We start from the raw sequence: 20,295 nt of genomic DNA on the forward strand, positions 1-20,295 counted from the left end.
TACGTTAGTCTGAACCCCCCCCCCCCCCCCCATGCCATAACACGCGCATACCAAATGAAATTGGATGCCGCCGTCCAAATTTATCGTATTATGATGATTATTTATTATACAGAGATGACGATGACGTTATCCGCCTCGCGACTTCTGAGTCGAGCTTTTTTTTTTGCTTACTGAGCTGAGCTGAGCGAAGGGGGACGGGTTGCTGTTGGCTGCGTCACACCAGTGGCTTGCTGTGATTGGATCGCGAGGATTGCAAGTGAAAGAGTAAGAGTACGAGAAGCAGGAATGAGATAGAATAGAGGCCTAAAGGCGGCATTCTGATTCTCCCACTGCAATTGCTCAATGACAGACGACTTGAACTCTTGTGGTCATATCACATGCTTATTGAGGCACTCACTCGCCACTACTGTACACACTTCGTGACAAGACGATGAACCGTGCGGACTTTACTATCAAAACACTTCCTCGTGCCTAAACACGCTCTAAATAAACAAACCTACTCAAATATTTAAAGGGATCTTTTATATTATTGAACTTGAGATTTGTTTTCCCTTAGAACTTGCAAACATGTCTGGTTCGAATAAGACACTTACAGTGAGCAGTAATTCGGCTTTTTCACGGCCCGAGTACAACGCATCGCCGACAGCGGGCAGCACGCCGAGCAGCCCGGAGAAAACACCCACGGACCCAGGGCGGGAGAACCGGTCCTTCACCGTGGAATCGCTAGTGCGAAAGGAAGGGGATTCATCCCCTACGACAAATCTACCGTACTCGACACAGCTCAGCAACCCGGACGGTGCGGTGGTGACAAGGGACAGTGTAACTAGCATCAGTACTAAGCCGGCCACTTCTCCGTGCTGTGTATCCGCTACCAGCCCTTCCTTCGCGTACACGGTGGAGGGGATCCTCGCAAAGTCCCCCCACCACTCCACCGCCGGTAGTCGCGACACTGGTCATCTCCACCACCGGCATCACCATAATCAGCACCGTAGAACCAGTGAATTATCCCCAACGAGTAAGACATACACATGGAGTAACTCAAGTTTCCCGTGGATGCAAGGAGGCAGACTCTCACCACCTTCACTTAGTAAGTATAACATCTTAAACTTTCAATATCTCATCAGCAATTTCACTTAAGTCTCTGAAGCATCTGTCCATTTAAAACAAAATTGTAATGTTTTTTCTTCCCGAGATTATTGTAAGATTTCGACGCAGAGTTTTTGAACTGAAACAACAAGTATGTAAAAGTTGCTCTTTGAGGGCTGACTATTCATTAACTTTGGACTTAGTGACACTGATATAAGTGACATATAACTCTGCCCGTCAATTGCTGTCACAAGCGATTGAAGAAGAGTCAAGAACAAACAAGTACATTACCAAAGAAATTCCAAGTTCTTTGGAATCTAGGGTTAGATAGGTTGGGTAAGCCTAAAACATTTGAACAAGATTCAAGAATCAACCCAATACATACATTTGGACATCTGTTGAATCATGGGGCTATACTGATTGAATCATGTTATGAAGCAATACGCCAGGTCGATCATACCATCCCTGATCATGATGCACCAACAAATACAGTTCATATTGTCATATTTTAGTACAGTATGAGTATTTGTCACGGGAGAGAAAACTGAAAACAAATAGTTTGAACTAAATCGTCTTTGAATGAAGCACAATCCACCCCGGCAAACCTCCTTATCTTGTGGTTAATATTGGAATATTTTACAGGATTGTAGTTACTTTATGTGTTGTTGCAGATGTAGGCCTACATCGTACCTTCTGCCCCGCTACAATTTGATACGAACCTGAAACACAGTCCCCAATGACCTAATACTTGGCCCATTCTTCAGAGTTTCAGACCTTAACTCGAAGATTCATCCCATTTACACATTGTTTAAACTTTTTCCTGGGTTTGTTATTCGCACACTTAATGCTCAAGTGATTGCCATGTGTTTCGGCAAGGTTGTTTTTCTCTCTCCTAATTAATAAGGTATTTAAATATATTAGTTGCAACAACCTGCGTCTTTAGTATCCACATATACTTGCTTGCAAAAACAAACATGAATTTGGAATTACAGAAACAACTGCTCTTGGTGAATTTGGGATTAACACAAAAAACAACGAACAACCATAGGTTTTAAATTTTCCCTTTGAATCAATAGTGACTATGGTATCGATAGTATACGAGTTAAACTTGTTATTTACCATAGGATAACATAGTTTTTCTAATAAAATTCTCTTACTTTTAAATTTAAGTTCTTGGAGTTTACCAGTAAAACGAAACAAGGCAAAACTAAATCCTTCATCACAGACCATTTTCTCAAAAGTCATGAAAGTTATGTAAATTTAGCAGAATCCTGGCATCAATAGACTGTTCGTGGTATAACTATATTCATGACAAAGTCTATGAGTTTCTATCCGAATGCTCATTCATAGTAAAGTCAAAACCAGTACAAACACTGTTCTGCCCAAAATATATCTTCCAAACTTTGAGGAAATCTCAATAAAAAAGGTGCCCTTAAAACCACTGCTGCTAATTTTGATCGCCAGTTTTTGATATTTTCATTGCCCCTTTTAATGATACTTTTCTAGATTGGTTCTTGGATATTTAAATACTAATTCTTGCCAAAACTCTTCTTTCGGCATGGTGATAAGAATGGCAATTTCAAATGCAATGAAATAAACCAAATTAGCAATAATAAATTGAAAGTATTGTATAAGTCAGTAACAGCTCGTGTTCTGACGAGTTTGTTCTGCTTTGCTAGATATGCTTTGCGAATAATTGCTCCTTTTCAGAGTTTCTTTTATCTGTTTATTTTATAGTGGTCAATTTGTAGGCCTATAATTCCCTGAAAAACTGTAATTTGTGGCTCTCAAATAAAGCAACATTTACAATGCTACATCTAAAATATGTGGTGGGTAGCCGTTAGTCGGGTAATTGCAAAGAGGGAGTAAAACAGCTATATTTGTGAGATATTAATTTAGCTCTGCACTCCAATGTCTTTTTCACGACATCCTTGGGGTATCTACCACCATTAAATCAGTCAACCAGGACATTAATTAGTTTTCTGTGATTACAGTGTACAAACAATTATCCAATATTATTGCAGACACTTGGTGACGAGACAATCAATTTTAATCGTGCCTCACATGCCCAACACGACGTCGTTCCTTTTGCAAGTCAATGAGCGATGATATTTATTTTTCTAGTAATAATCCTTGAAACAAATTAGAGGTAAACCCTTACTTTTGTATTACAATGTACTTACAGGCCCAACTTTTATTTTCTTAACGAGTAACTGTACCGTAGGGCTCGCCCTTTACACTAGCCCTCGGCTTAGACCTACATTGTCCAAAAACGGCTACTTCTCAGCTTGCCTTGTGGGCTACTAAGCAAACTGTACAACCTATACTTGTTTTAAATTTTTAATTTCTACCTTGGTCAATGTGAATAAATATTTAAAATGTTTAATTTGTTTGTAAAACTACCATCAAACTAGTTGTGGTAGCTATCATTAATACATCAGACATTGATGACAATACTTGTTTAAAATCTAGTCTGCTTAAAATTGTCCTGGGGTACGGAAAACCATATATGGTAAAACCAACTGTTAACGGGCTATGACTAGAGGCAACTGGTGTGATAGGTTGGCCTACTCTATAATGCCATTCACTTGCTCTATATACAATTATTCATTCTTAAACGTCACTTAGAGGCTGTGGACACTATTGGTTATTTTACTCAAAATAATTGTTAGCATATAAACTGACTTGGTAACGAGTAATGGAGAGAGCTGTTGGTAGTATGAAACATTGTGAGAAACGGCTCCCTCTGAAGTAACCTAGTTTTCGAGAAAGAAGTTATTTTCCACGAATTTGATTTCGAGACCTCAGATTTTGAGGTCTTAAAATAAAAATATTTAAAAAAATTAATGTGACAAGGGTGTTTTTTCTTCCATTATTATCTCGCAACTTCGATTACCAATTGAGCTCAAATTTTCTAAGGTTTGTTATTTTGTGGATATGTTGAGATACACCAAGTGAAGACTGGTCTTTGACAATTACCAAAAATGTCCAGTGTCTTTCAATACTGTGACTTATACGCAGAGTGTACCTTTGGTAATTGTAAAAGATCAGTATCCTCACTTGGTGTATCCTAATATAGGCATAAAATAACATATTTGGCATTTTTGGCATAATAATTAGTCAACGAAGTTGCAAGAAAATAAAGGAGAAAAAGACACACTGCCCCTTATTGCATGGCATTGTGTGCTTTCAAATGCCTAAAACCAAAACTAACAATATTGGGCAAAATAGGCCTATTATACCATCTTTGGGCATAAGACAAAAATGTGTAGGAATCTGAATGAAGTTTTAACTGGTTGACTCTAGCGAGTTGACTCTAGCGAGTCAAAGTTAAGTTTCACTCTTCCTCCTGGCATCGATGGGCCATGTTTACAATTTGACAGTGATCCCAAACAAATTACTGTACTCTGCTCGATAGCGTGTGACCATAGAGTGGGGTCAGAGGGCAGTAGTGCGACATCAATGGCTACATGCACGTGTGTAAAAGATGGCAATGTTGCTCTACATAAGAACTGACACCATAATCTCTTTAAAGGTGGCAACACTATGTATTTATTTGTTTGTTTATCTGCATGTTTGTTTGTTTGCTTGCCTGTTTGTTTGCTGCATGTTCAGGCCTCGAAATAACCCACACCTGCAGCAATTGTCGTGGTACCCTGTGCTATTAAATCTCCAATGCAAATTTAAATTTCCTCGGTCATAGAGGTGCCCCATACCCAGCCCATGAGCCCACCAGAGTGAAATTGCCGTGCCCCTCCAAGAGCGAAGTTCAAGGCCGATTTGTTGTTGTTGTTGTTGTTGTTGTTGTTGTTTTTCTTTTGGGGACCACCACATTAATCTAACCAGTGTAGCTTTCAAGGAACTGCCTTTAAAGTAACACGTGTGCATGTCATTAAAATGGTTGGCACCGTGGAGAAAGTGGAAATGTGACAACCTCATTGAGACGTAGATGTTCTTGTTCGCATACCGGGACGCAATATGCGAAGATGTCATGTCTCGTTTACAGTCACACTGTATATAGGCCTTATTTAAGTTGCATGGCTGGCAATGTAAATAACACCAAATTATAACATAAAGTGAGACAGCATTTCAGGATAGCTGATACAGGGCTGTTGTGAGTGTTGCAGCCATGTTTGTGCAGTGTGTGTAGCCATGGTGTAACCAGACCACAGATCAGCAGCTGTGATTGGTCAATTAAGAAGTGACCTGGAAAGACGGACCAATCAGATAAGCCCTTTTAAGAGCAGTGCGTAATATTTTTGGTGTAGTTTTTCTTAATTTCTGACTGCTAGTGCCAGTTGAACAAAAAAGAACGAGTCAATCTTGATTCAGTACATATTTTTACTAACTATTTCAGAGAAATTAACTTTCACCACTGACCCTGTGAACAAAAGTGCATCTAAATTGGACATGGCCCATGGCCTATACGGTTTTATGCTAATAATTATTTTGAGTGTCCTCGTAAAAGTGTCCATTACCTTTTGAGCTTAGTGTGAAACATTAGATTGGACATAGAAATTGGTATAATGCGTGACCCATAGTAACAATCACTGGTTGTTCGGGCATATTTTGTGTACAGACAATGTCCACGTAATACTCATTTCCAAACATCTAGGCCGAGAGGAGACAATTTCTACACGTTTTTACGACAGAGATACATGGTCAATGTTCTTGCTTAAAACTAACAACTTTTCACTCTAATGCTTTTCCAAAATGTCTGTGAAGAACGCGGTCAACATTTTGTGAAATACCAAAATCTGGACTATGTGATCCAGCCAACATACGAATGAATCCGTAGGTCATCGGAGTCACAACTGTTTTCAACCATTGGGTTTTGGACTCGCCCGCTTGTTCAATAATTATTATTTATTTCATTTCTCAAACATCTAAGCATTTCAAACACAATATTTCAGGGGAAGATTTCTCATCGTGACAATCTTTATATCGTGTGAAAGTTGTCTACTTGCAAATATATTTCTAACCTACACCCTTTAACAAGAATCTTGGGGCAGATTTCAACAGGCAAATGATAATCATCGGCAATTTTAATAGCACCCCGATGTGATGTTTTTATGCACATACAAAACAGCTCTGCGGATGATGGACCCTAAATACACTGTTTCTGCTCGCAGCAAATCCCGTAATTTAACTGTGTCAATTCTACAGTCTTTAATCAGTGCAGAGTTGGAAGCGTCGAGCGCACACACACGGCACCGTTTTCACGGAGTACTGGCCAAGCATTTTATTTGGCGTCCCGTGGGTCTGACGGTCTAGCCTGATTTTTTTCCCGGCCGGCCGCGTCGTCACGTAAATTGCGTGTAGAGAAAAAAACAAGGAGAAATACATATTTTATGTGGACATTCAATACATCAATCCTTCATTACATACTGTGAATATCTTCTTTGATGGGGGTGTGTGTGTGTGTGTGTTTTGGCTGAGCATCGACGAGTGGAAAAACTCTGTGCCTTTAAAAAATCCACCCTGAGTGACCACCATTGATATCTCATCATTAACCGCATCAGTGCACGTTGTAAACACCAAAAACAAACTCAAGAGTTTAGATCTTGAGATGTAATTTGTCAAGCTCCAAATCTCTGGTAACTGACTCCCCAAACAAAACACGCAACAAACCACCGTGCAGTGAATGGATGAAGGTTCCCAGAATGTTATTATTGTTATGGAAAGTCGGTACACGGTCCAGTCACCGTGGTGGCCTAGCGGATCAGATGAAGCCCTAAGCAAACACCAACCCGTTATGGCGACGTGATGTAGACGGGTTTAATCTCCCTCATGTGGTATACTGCCTCTAGCTACCAGGCAATATTGGTGGTCTAGTTGGTACTGACATTGCTCTATGCAAAGGTTGTAGGTTCGAATCCCACCCAAGTAACCCACATAACTCGGGAAAGTACTGCGATTACAGTGCTAACATACATCAGTGTATGGGTAACACCAAAATTAACATAAAATTCCTTTCTCCGTTTCTCGATTTCTCAAACCTTAACCCTCTCTTTTCCTCTCTGTTCACGCAGGTACCACCGACTCTCGTTCCTATGGCACCTCAGGCGCACCGAGTGCCAACAAAGTGCAGTGCACATTACGCAAACATAAGACCAACCGCAAACCCAGGACGCCGTTCACCACCTCCCAACTCCTGTCCCTGGAGCGTAAGTTCCGCCAGAAGCAGTACCTCTCCATCGCCGAGAGGGCCGAGTTCTCCGCCTCGCTCAACCTGACGGAGACCCAGGTCAAGATATGGTTTCAGAACCGGCGGGCGAAGGCCAAGCGACTCCAGGAAGCTGAGCTGGAGAAACTCAAGATGGCCGCCAAGCCCATCCTGCCGCCTGGGTTCGGCTTCCCGTTCCCGGCGACGTACTATTCACTGGGGCATATTCACCGGCACGCAGCCGCCATGCCCGGGCTGCTCCAGCCGCTCCAGTTTGCTCCGTACTCGTACTTTCCCGGAGCTGCCACGGCTGGTCACCATAGTCCACCCGGATCGAGTCTATTGTATCCGTACTCGGCCTCAGGAACGATATAAACAGGGTTCCTCAAAGACTGAATTAAAACTTGACAGTACGTTCATTAAAGTTGAAACAGACGGGTACTACAGTCACACGACTATGGGAACCCATCTCTACACAGCAAAGTATAGGACAACATCGTTTCCTGTGGCTGCACAGTAGTCCCAAGCTCATCTTAACAGATACAGAGCAAAGATGACTAAAATGAGATACACAGCAATCCTCTTGAACCACAGCAATGTGCACAACATCAACAGCTTCAAGCATGTGATAAAACTATTGCCATTTTAAATACTACTGCTGTAGACTGCTATAAGTACTATATTAGTCCCCAATGTGGACCTCAACAAAAGTTGCAGTACATTTTGTTTTCACTGAAACAGTACAATTTTTCCGAGGCTGATAATGTCACTGCCCATCCTCAGAGGCTTTTGATTGACATCTAAGGCCGATGATGTAGAACCTCATTTAACTGATACTATATCCTCTTTGATAGCAAACCTCATTACATTGCCTCACATGGGTGATTTTCAAATCCTTCGATCTTTGAGGCTTTCCTTTGCCAATGATACATAACCAATGTAGGAAAGAGTCAATTCATTCCAAATATTATCACAGTTTTCAATACAAGCAACTATTGAGAATATCCAAGTGGTTACGTTTGTAGTGACCAAGTTTCTGTGTTACCAGGGATTTGTGTGCATTTAATGCGTAAATCGAAATAAGAAAGTGATGCTTGGAGGACAATATTATGATCAGTCTCACATTTCTGTCTGAAAAAAAAACATCTCAGGGCGTAAACCTCGATTATCAAGTTTGATTCATTATATGATAATTAGTGGTGAGGCCGAGTCCGAATTGCGGCTACGATTGTAAGGGTGCTGCTTAGGGCTTCCCATGCTTCAACATATGTTGGCTTGGTGATACAGCCGTAGCCGATTCGGAATCGGACTGGGTAAGCATTACATGCAAATGTAAACCCGAGAAAAAGAGGTCCATCCAATACCAATAGAGACTTGAAACACTATGTGGACTTGCACACGTCCACAGTAGTTTTCACAGTGATGAAGAATATGTGTTTGCTTTTACATGCACAGAACAAAGTAATGTCCACAGAGAGTATGTAATTAACACAGGGCTGTTGTTAGTGTCATAAAGTACTATTAATTTAAAACAAGATAAAAACATATAGGTCCTAAGGTGCCCAAAATTGATAACATTTCAAAAACAGTACTACGCAATTTTTTATATTTAATGTTAGGTAAATCGGATTGTTGACAATTTGGCTCTAAGAAAACAACAATCCGACTCAAATTGAAACTGAAAATTAAAACCACCCTCATTAATCCCTGCTCTGAAAAAGTGAAATTCCTAAAAAAGAATTCTAGTTTCTATTTCGATGCACTCAAAGGTTAATTTCTTACGACAAACCGCACGCGGGTCTAAAAGCATATTCCACTTATTCAAAGGTTAAATATCAAATCGGAATCAGGCCTATACATAATAAATGGGTATCGGTCTAAATTTATGAAAAGGTAAGGGCTTTGGCTTAAAGGCAGGGTATACCTTTGGTAATTACTTACAAAAATAATTACCATACAAACTTACTTGATGAAGAGCGCTGGTGAGATTTTTATATTATCCACCATTGTTGAAAAAGACACCTTTTGCAGTATAATGTAGTTTTAGAGAGAGGGTTATGTTTTCACCCACAAATTTGAAATTGAGAAAGGCTTCAGGCATGAAGTATTCTTTGGATTGACACTTTTTTTATAATCAGCGAACTTTACCTTTGAGATAAACCAATTATTTTTAGTTTTGTAATTACCACTTCAGCTCTTTGTCTTTAAAGTTGTCCTTCTCCTATTCCATTAAATCGAATCGTGTTATTTTCTTCTTTTTTCGTTGGGGGAGGGGGGGGGGGGTGTACCAAAATACGATTCCAATCCCGTTTTTCAGTCCCCCGCCTAAAAACCAATTACGATTAAGTAGCCGAGATTGCCTACGTGTGTTTTAATACATACATTGCTGCTTATTCCAAGTCAATGATATTTATAAAATGGGAAGGCACCACAAATTAAGTACTATTTAATGACTGCCATTAAGATGGGGTTTATTAGTTGCTGTCTTTTCTATTGTTTCTGTCGATCCATCTACAATTCAAATGCACACTGCAGGATTGAACACGCTCAGGTTCCCATTAATAAAGCTAATATTTTGTCCGCCCAGCGGAATAATTTGATTTCTCTGAGGAAGGCTAAAAGGTGCAGGTCAGTCACTATTTCTGCTATGATTTAAAGACAGTGGACACTATTGGTTATTGTCAAAGCTTTGTCTTCTCACGTGGTGTATCTGAACATATATGCATAAAATAAAAAACCTGTGAAATGAGCTCATTTGGTCGTCGTAGTTGCGAGATATGAATGAAATAAAAAATACCCTTGTCACACGAAATTTTGTGCTTGCAGATGCTTGATTTCGAGATCTCAAATTCTAAACTTGATGTCTCGAAATCACATTCGTGGAAAATTACTTCTTTCTCGAAAACTACGTCACTTCAGAGGGAGCCGTTTCTCACAATGTTTTATACTATCAACCTCTCCCCATTACTCGTAATCAAGAAAGGTTTTATGATGATAATTATTTTGAGTAATTACCAATAGTGTCCGCTGCCTTTAACTTCCATTGCATTTGCCTAAATTGGTGTAACTCTAACCTTGGCTAAGAATTATTCCCTGAGTTCCAATGGATCAATTTTTGTTACGGTAGTTTTTTTTTAGACAGTTGAAAGTAAATGTACGATAATGGTATACAGTGGGACGAGCAGTGACAAATTCTATCCATGTTGATCGGGTTTAACTTCTGTTGAAAATGGAGACGTTTACCAAAAGGTGTTGATCTAGCTTCCCTAGATAAGGGCTGTCTACTTAATTTTCACAAACACTGACCACAATTTTGTCAAGTTTGGAAAATTATTAACATGTTTGGCCAAATTTGCCAATATAAAACATAATTTCAACTTTGATATGAAGAATGTGTGTACGTTTTTGTTTTGTTTTATGGTAGCAATATTTATCAGTGATATGGGTAATTTTATAGCATTTGTATTATTTGATAAATTGTTATAATTGTCTAATTAATAACTGTGAAGAACGCCAGTTTTGCCGACCAATGTTATGTTGTTGTAAAAGAATGGCATCATAATATACAATTACACACCAGTTCGGTCACGTGAATATGAATATTACCCTATCATAAAATAGCGAGTTTTTTTTTCCTAACTGCTTTTATTTAATGACATAAGCCACCATCATATCTCAAAAGAAAGGCTTCACGCATTTAGCCTTTCTCAGGCATTTGAAACCACACTATTCTGTGCAGCAAAGTGTTTTATGGTTTCATTATTTTCGTGTAACTTCGATGATTAATCGAGTCCAAATTTTCACAGGTTTGTTATTTGTGTGATATTTTGTGATACACCGATAACAGATACTTGTCTTTTACAATTACCAAAAGTATGCCCTGCATTTAAGCTGTAACTATACAGGCATCTTAAGACTTGTAGTTCTCTAATTTATACCACCGAATATTTTCTTGTATTTTGTACATCTGGTGTTTATTCAAACTCATTATTTCCATTTGACTATACAGGAGTACTCTAATTTTCACCAGGAAGATATTAAACTTATATCCTATGTAAAAAGAATAACTTATTTGTAAATACTTTCATGTACAAATAAATATTTATGTATATATTGTCCAGCAATGTAGCTGTCAATGTTTTAAAAATTAATAAAAGAGAAAATATGAAAAGGATACAAAATCTATATTGTATTCTTATTTTGGGTACGAATTTCCTTAAGACTAACGTGGTTTACCTGTGTAAATTCTAAGCGAGATCACTTCAGGGATTTGCGGATCATTTTGACCCGGAATTTGGGTAAAGTTGACATATTCTGGCTCAATCCTGAAGGGGATTACTTCAGTGGGGGAATCGGGTCAAAGCAAACATAACTAACCCAAAATGGATAAATTTAGAACGAGATCCGTTAAGGTTGATCTTGATCACTTTTGGGTCAATCAATGTTGAAGGGAATTATTTAAAAAGTCTTTTGATCAGTCTCGGGGGTACTTAGGTCGAGCAAATCACAGCTGACCCAATCTGGCTCGATTTTGATAAAGGTATTCCGGACCAGCTTGATCGGGAATTCGGATCAAGCAAACACTTGATCCAAATTGGCTAACTTCTATACCGGAATGGTTAACATGTGCAAAGGATAGTGAAGGCACAGCTTTCAAATTCCACTGATGGTTTGTTTGTTAAATGGAGTTCTAACTGCCATAATTTGTGTTTGAAAATTTTACATTGTTCTATCAGTGATACAATTCTGTCGAAATGTGTGACGCATTAAAAACACTGGACATGTTGGTAATGTCAAGGAACAGTATTTTCGCCTGGTGTATCTCTCTCAACATATGCATTAATTTACAAACCTATGAAAATTTGGGCTCCATTGGTACACGAAGTTGCAAAAGAATAATGAAAGAAAAAACACCCTTGCTGCACAACTGTGCGGGTGCTTCAGCTGGAGTCTGTTGTTATTTGATTGAGAATTTTCTCAAAAACTATAATACTTCACAGGGAGCCATTTCACACAATGTTTCAACAGCTCCCCATTCCTCGTTAACAAGAAGTTTCTATGCTGACAATTGATTTGAGTAATTACTAATAGCGTCCAGTGCCTTTAATTAAGCACGAGGCAGAAATTTCCAGCATAAATTCATGACATGAATCAGGCATAGAAACTGTATACGTAACTGTTTTGTCATCTTCAAACACTTCATCTGGAAAATACGCAAACCATGCACGTAAATTTCTATGAAATATAAATGTTTCCAAAAGTAGACGTTTTGAAGGGAATGCAATCTACCTATAATCCAATTGTGCTTGAGTTTAAGCCTCCACAATATGCTTTATCAAGACCTTTGTAACTTTCAGACGTATTTTTTATGGCTATGGACTCAGATGGACTATGGCAATTACATTTTGAACTAAGAGAAACTGTGGAAAATCGGAAATTACAGTTTAAACTAATCTTCTGCAAAGAAAATGTTGTTATTTTGTGGGTTTTGGGGTGGGTTTTTTCCGTTTGGAAATCGCGGGATGATTTTCGACATGAGTATTTATGAGGGTTTGGAAGGGGATGCACGAGGCAAATTTTTCGTTCAGCATGTATATAACTAGCCAAGCGTTTTTTGTGATATGGTGGCCACTTTACGGGTGCACCGTGAGGTTTGGGTGTGTACAAACAAATTGTCTACCACAGCGCAACATGACTTATGTCCCAAATACATCCCCAGTGTGTTTTATAGCCAACTATGAATGGAAAATGGGGCAGCATGGCCCTTCCATGGCAAAACTAAAACAAAATTACATTTTTTAGAAAACCAAGCACAGCGTATTGCTTTGCCATAAAACAACTTCTTTTTTTTATAACATAAAAAACCGTTTGCACTTAAATAAGGTTTAAAAAACTCAGTCTTAAAAGAAATTGAAGTTTAAAAAGAGGCCGAGAAAACCACATTGTATGCATGTACATTTGCATGTTTATAAGCGGCTTCAATTTACCAAGAAATTGTCTTATAGGCCTACATTAAACAAACAAAATGTGTTTTAGTTTGGCTTTTTTGCCTCGAAAGGCCCTGATAAAGGGGATGTTCATCTCCATAATTTGAGTCAGTGCGCATCCCTAAAGGGAATCCCATCTACGATCTGGATTAACGGTTTAGCTCTGACTGCTGCTTTCGCTTTATCGTTCGTTGTCTCCCTTTCTGTGAGAAGTTGTTGATTTAGAGTTATTGTGGAAAGCAAATTAAAATAGATAGACGGTTAATGGACTTAAAGTGGGATCAGTCTTGGGGTGGAATGAAAAGAATTCGCGCGGTGATCCAGAATGACAGCATATAACTTCGGGGTCAGGATTTATCTGTGTTGCCGGATCACTTGCGATCACAGGAATCAACCACTGAGTTTTCAAGTTATCGATTTGTATGTTAAACAAAATGTGCTTTTTATACTATTATAGATGTAACAACATCATGTAAATAGGATGATTGACAAGCACAGTCTTTGCTCCCCCATAAACTTCGGAATATTTATTTTTTTAAATAAGATTTAAACTAAAACAGGATCACCTCATTGCAATTCTTAAATTATTTTGCTTTAAATATAAAGACATCTGCCGATCAGAAATCAGTGGTTTGAACGTATGTCTTTCTGTATAACTTAAATGTATATTATTTCTGGATGAGCCTTACTGTATACAAAGTATACTAAGTCCCGACTTAGGGAAGATGACGTACTCAAAATGCAGTCCATATTTACTTTTGCTGATTGTCAAAGATATCCCACTTGGTGTATCCCAACATGCATGAAATAGCGAACCTGTGAGAATTTGGGCTCAATATTGGTCATCAAAGTTGCATGAAAATAACGAATAAAGGGAGAATAACACCGCACAGAATATTGTGTGCTTTCAGATTAGAGGAATGAAAAAAAGCATCATGCCTGAAGCCTTTCTCAACTTCAAATTGTTAGTGAAAAGTACCACTTTCTCAAGACTAAATACAATAACTCATTCAAAGGGGTTGTTTCTCTGCTTAACAGACAATTTTGAATATTGTGCTTAGCAACAATACCGGTCAGAAATGGTGCATGTGACATTGTTTTTCCGATGGTGTCCTTTTTCTGGTAAGCATAATTTTTTGGTAGAAGATGTGGCTAAAGCAGCTCCATATGAATGGACCCAGCTTGCAGGGAAAGTTGTGTTCCATCTTGTTTTCACAGGTTCAAGCACAGAAACAATTGTAGTTTTGACTAAGCCTGACGGACCACTTGGAGAGAATTTTGCACTTTGGCAGGTGATGAAGTGGGGTTTGGCTTATAGCGGACATTGAGGGAAACGTCCGGATTACGAAACCAAGCTTCGTTTTTGAACCGTTAAATCATCGGCCTCTTTAGGGATATTACGGGTACGAGAAAAATGCCGTCCTTGCTATTCAGTAGTGAGGATTGGCATACATTTTTTTTAAATCTGGAAAACAATGTTTTTGTTACAACCCCACTATTACTTTTGAAATTTTGAAATATATTGGCAAGCTCGGACCTTAGATGTGGTGGGTTATATTGTAAGTAATAAACCGTTAATGAAGGGGTAAATTGCTACATAGAAAAATTTATGAGCTGGGAAACTGCTTTAGTTTTCCAGCCGACTCATTTCCACACAGACAACTCAGTATTTTAATGGGTGATATTAAGTATAATGTTTCATTCAAAGCTGTTTCAGACTCACTTCAAATGCGGGTTTTAAGACCGCAAAATTGTGGGTTAGTTGTAATATACCACAGAGTTACAATACCGTGAAAATACCAGCGATTCGAACGACTAGTGAAGTAACAATGGGACAAAAAATGCGAAATGTAGTTTGTTTAATGGTAAAGTGCCACTGAAACCGAATCATTGTTCCATCGTACTTTTTCAGTCTTTCAGAACTTAAGGTTCAATTTATGAAATCCATTTTTATGAATTTGACATAGCACCATCTTTCAACGCCCCCTGCGCATGCACAATGACGCCATTGTCGACCATTGTTACAATCGCGGCTGAGTTTTTAGCAACAGTATAAAAGCCCTGGCGCCTAACTCCATGAATAAAGTCTTAACAAATTTTGGGAAAACGCTTCCATTGTAAAAATCTGACTTTTCCACAAGAGTGCGCACAAATACAAACACACAATTGACAAACCAACAAGAAGTCTGAAATATTGTGTATGGAAACGAATGAAGCAATTTCAGAGATTGTTTAATGATCCAATGAAACTCTTATTGCGTTCTTCTGATGGTTTTTTTTCTTCGTATTTTTTCTTTCATTTCCATTTTGACTGAGCTTTGCGTCGCCAGTACGGTTTAATTTTTTTTACATAAAGCGTAAAAAGAGAGGACTTGTAGCCGGTGATGGAGAGCGAATCGCCCCAGGTTAGTTTGTAGGGACGAGTGGGACAATAGTCTCTTGCCCGGAGGACAGCACTGTCGCCAGTACCTTACCCTGCCGATGGGGTTGGCATTATTCGGATTGTGATGTACCACTCGTTTGGTGTCACTATGATTGATGGAGTTAGGACCAGTGTTACATTCAGCATTAAGACAAACCGTACATCAGATATCTCACAATGTCTAAAATAGGCATCAATTGCTCTAAGAAGTGACTGTATAGCTAAACATAAATTGAGATCCTTTCAGAAAATCTGAATTTGGAAATTTATGAAAAAATGAACAGTCAAAATGAACAATCGAGTCCCTGTAATCGAACAATGATGAGGGTTTTTTTTAGTTACAAGGATTTCTCTCGAGATACAGATTCATTTTAAAGGAACACGTTGCCTTGGATCGGTCGAGTTGGTCTTTGAAAAGCGTTTGTAACCGTTTTTTATAAAATGCATATGGTATAAAGATGTTGTAAAAGTAGAATATAATGATCCACACAAACATGCCTCGAAATTGCACGGTTTTCCTTTTACCTCGTCGATTAACACGGTCGGCCATTTATGGGAGTCAAATTTTTGACTCCCATAAATGGCCGACCGTGTTAGTTCGCACAGTAAAAGGAAAACCACGCAATTTCGAGGCAAACTTGTGTGGATCATTGTATTCTACTTTTAAAATATCTTTCCAACCATATGCATTCTATAAAAAGTGTATTTGCTAGATTGTTCGACTTGCAAATAATGCATGCAGTGTGATTAGTCTGGCACCTTGTCCGGGCGTACAAGTGCATCAATGACACAGTATGAGGGTCGTATGGAATTGAAGGGGTGTACTAAGTCTAATTGGGTGGACGGCCCAATTGTTTTTGTTGTTGTTTTGTTTTTCCAAAAAGGAAACAGATTCCCATTGAGCTTTGCCTTGACACCATGTACACAATAAGACGTAGTAACGACAAAACTAACTCTGTTAGCTGCGGTCTGAAAAGAACCGGTGGTTTGACATCTGTTGAAACCGACGTTTCGATCAGTGTTCTCTGATCATCTTCATGGGGAGAATGGAAAAGACTTTTATAAAATGAGTGAAACTTGTTTATAGGTCGATAAATAAAGGGTTACGAATGCGTGTGAATTGAAAAAGAGTTTTTCCCACCACAAAGCCAGTCCTCTATTGACAGAAGAACAACCACAATCTCAACATAAACTTTATCCACAAACTTCTCCCATCATGATTACCCCAATATTGTAAGACTCCCTTACGACTCCATGCGACTACAAACCCAGATAGCACTTGTTGCAACCAGTGGTGAAACTAAACACCATTGCATTTCCATACGCAGTTCATTTCTTACTCCCCGGAATCCCGTGAGATTTCCCCCATGCGTGCTTAACTGCCCAAAGTAGCTCTCCACCAAAGAAAAATGGCGTCTGTAATTCGTTATACTGACATCGTCAAATAACTGTAGGCGATTTCGTCTGCGTGAAAAGTTTCAACTTCTTGATCTCTTGTTTGGGAAATGCAAGAAAAGAAAGGATTCAGTTTCTTTGGCTCGTGGGCAAGGATGTTTGATATGGCGAGATCATACGTCTGTCAGTGGCTATCGAGTGTTACCATGAAAACGTACCAGACCCGCTGTGTGCCGTGTTTGTTTAACTTATTGGTATAATCACTAAGTAAATACGCCAGACAAATGCGACAGTAATTGGGCCGTCTGTCGACGCGCTAGCCCCGGTGCAACACTCTCCTCTGGACCGCGAATAGTTCGAAAATAATATACCCGGCGGCCGGTACAGGTGCATTTTTATTGGCAAGATACATCATGGTTAAGATATACAGGTGATGAGAATTGCCTGGGAAATTGTCATCATATCTCGCAACGGAGCATCGGTATGTTGCTTGTGTTATTACCGGTCCCTGTCAGTGTGGACGAGTGACTCAACCGTTCAAACAGTTCTACAAGGAAAACCCCAAGTGGATCGAAAGTATCCGCGGGCCATTCCAACCCCAAAGGCCCCTGAAGATACCATGTGCGTTCCTCATTAGAAGATTCTATGGAGACCAATTCGCAGTCCAGCTTTTTAACAGGCGCTGCATAAAGCGGCAGTCTGAACATCAACGGTTTCTAATTAGTTAGAATAACAGCACAGACTTTTCGCAGGAAGTTTTTTTTTCTTTTCTTGGGGTCTGCTGAGTTCATGCAGGCCTTGCCTTGCATACAGACTCTCGAGCTGAAGGCCCCAGCCGTTCTAACCCGGGCCTTGTCCCTTGTTAACTTACGAATTACGGCCGACGCCACAAGTCCTACAGTCAGGCCTGCGAAACCGCTCAACGGGGTACCACAGAAGTTTTGACCATTTTTATGGGTCCGTGATGTATTTGTTCTGCTAATGATAAAAGAATATTTTATAGATTGGTCGTTACACCGGTTCAAATCGCTTAAAGGTTGAAAGAGTTATGTGTTGATGTGCCGACTGAAATCGCTTCTTTCGCCTTGCCAGAGTGCTTGGTGGATGCATGAGTTTACCATGACTTGTCAGTACGTCACCAGGCAAGGCCACGATTTAGTGGTAGGTCCAAACCCACGAAGGGATCGTCGACGCCTAATAAAAGTGCATATTTTTACTCAAAGTGTCGGAATTCTGTCACTTGTTTTTTTTAATTATCATTATTAAATCTTTGCACAATCAAGTTTTCAAAAATGGAGAGTGTGCTAAAGTATGTTACCTTTAAAAACGCGAATGTAGGATAGGATGGTATTTTGTCATTTTTGTTTTTCGCTCAAAAACGGGCTATTGCGATTGCTTTGAATTGAGAACGCATATTAAAGTTACGCCAACAGCATGTTTGGCAATTTGATAAAAACATGGAGTGTTTTGGGCAAGAGAAGTTGTTGGTTTAAAACAAAACAAAATTGCATTGATTGCACAAGTATACCAGTTGTCTCATTAACCTGTGGCATAATGATTTAACAATCAAATTACCCCAGCATTAGAGTACCTTTCGGTGAGAATGTACGATAACTTTTCGAGTAGTTTACCGTGAATACCACGTAGTTCTCTGTGAGTACTGATAGTGATACGTACTTTTCCGTGAGTACTACTTCGAGATGGTACAATAGCTTGCCCGTGAGTGCGAGTATTTTTCTGTGAGTACGAGTATTTTTCTGTGAGTACGAGTAGTTTTTCCGTGACTACTAGTTTCAAATGCTGTTTCGTGAGCACGTGTTTTTTTTTAGTAAACGTACTTTTTCGTGAGTACGAGTATACGTAGTTTTCTGTGAGTGTGAATACGAGTATTTCTCCCGCGAGAACGACGAGTATTTGCGTGGAGTACTACGGTGAGTACTGATTACAATTACGAGTATAAGTAAAAAAGAAAAAAAATTAAAACAAATGGGAAGAGTGCGAGTGTTAATATTGGAAGATACAACACTCTAATGAGTACAAGTTCGAGCACGAGACTACAATAAACAGGCCAAGAACTCGTCCTTCATCAAAGCTCATGAACTCTTCTTGACGTGAGCGTTCTTTGCCAGCCCGGATATCTGGCCGTACTGAAACACTCTATTTGATCCAGGGAAATAATATCACTGGCTTATATACAAAAATACCTAATGAATAGTTAATGGTATCATTTTGTCAAAACAAAAATAGTTATCAGCCTTTCCGAGAATGAACGAAGACATTCTCCTAAGTATGGGGTATGCTTGCAGGAGAAGGACAGGATATAGGTGGGGAATGATAATTTGGATACACGTACGAATGTCATTAGTAACGGGACTTTTACAGGGCCTAATTAAGTAAAGTCTTATAAAAAAAAGTTCAATATTCACACCTGCTAATCACCTGCTAAACAAATAAGTTCAATGGATACTTGGGGGACGGCCTGGCACCGACTTGTGTTTCGCCAGGTAATTATATCCACATTACGATCGGTATGATGATGTCTTTAAAATGACGATTTCGATAGTCGGGCGGCAATATTTCTCCAGAGGATTGGTGCTTGTATTGACTGTACAATCAGGTTTCGCGATAACCATTGTAGTTTCTTCGGCTAAAAACAAATCCGATGCCTATATCCATTATTTATACAGAGAACAACAAGTAAACTATTTTTAAAAAAAAACAGTACATTTGAATGAAAGCCTTCCCGCCAAAAGTTCAACTGCACACAGTCGGTGTATTTCGTGGTATAAGGGAGAACCCGCTGCGCCGAGCGGTACCCATCACAAACAGACGAAAATTGCAAATCACAAGAAACCCCGAAAACAATCAATTACAATGTAAAGGCAAGCCGAGTTTATTTGCACCGGGGTTCGGCCCGGTGCGTCCCGCCACCTGTCGTGCCCTCCGCCGAATTCCGAGAGTCCCGGTTACTTTCGTCAATTTCTGGAGGAGAAAAGTCCTTAGTCTTATTTTTAAAAATTAAGACCGGCTTTATGAAATGGATCCTACAAGTTGGAACAACTGCAAATTAAGAATGGACTAAAGATAACAGGAAAGTTACGGGTACAACCACGTTATCAAAGTCTCTTTGGGGGGATGTTGGCTCTGAAAAGAGCCGGTTTGGTATCGACGTTTCGAACAGTACCCTGCTCGTCTTCAGGAGAAAATGCAAGTCGTTTTCTATGCAGCACATATCAATC

General features: G+C 39.4%; 1 protein-coding gene across 1 annotated transcript; it reads left to right on the forward strand.

The window, feature by feature from the left end:
* Positions 1 to 327: 327 nt before the first annotated feature.
* On the forward strand, positions 328 to 9,973 carry LOC117294266 (homeobox protein MSX-2-like). Its single transcript, XM_033776628.1, has 2 exons — positions 328 to 1,087; positions 7,119 to 9,973. Exons 1-2 carry the CDS (start codon positions 568 to 570, stop codon positions 7,625 to 7,627), a joined length of 1,029 nt encoding a protein of 342 aa, XP_033632519.1. The 5' UTR covers positions 328 to 567; the 3' UTR covers positions 7,628 to 9,973.
* The last annotated feature ends 10,322 nt before the right edge of the window (positions 9,974 to 20,295 follow it).

The sequence above is a fragment of the Asterias rubens genome, chromosome 9 (genome assembly GCF_902459465.1).
Source record: "Asterias rubens chromosome 9, eAstRub1.3, whole genome shotgun sequence".
In the NCBI taxonomy this organism is placed as follows: Eukaryota; Metazoa; Echinodermata; class Asteroidea; order Forcipulatida; family Asteriidae; genus Asterias; species Asterias rubens.

Coding starts and splice junctions, on each gene's coding strand:
- LOC117294266 (XM_033776628.1), top strand. CDS start 568: ATGTCTGGTTCGAATAAGACACTTACAGTGAGCAGTAATTCGGCTTTT. Junction 1,088..7,118: donor ACTCTCACCACCTTCACTTA/GTAAGTATAACA, acceptor CTGTTCACGCAG/GTACCACCGACTCTCGTTCC.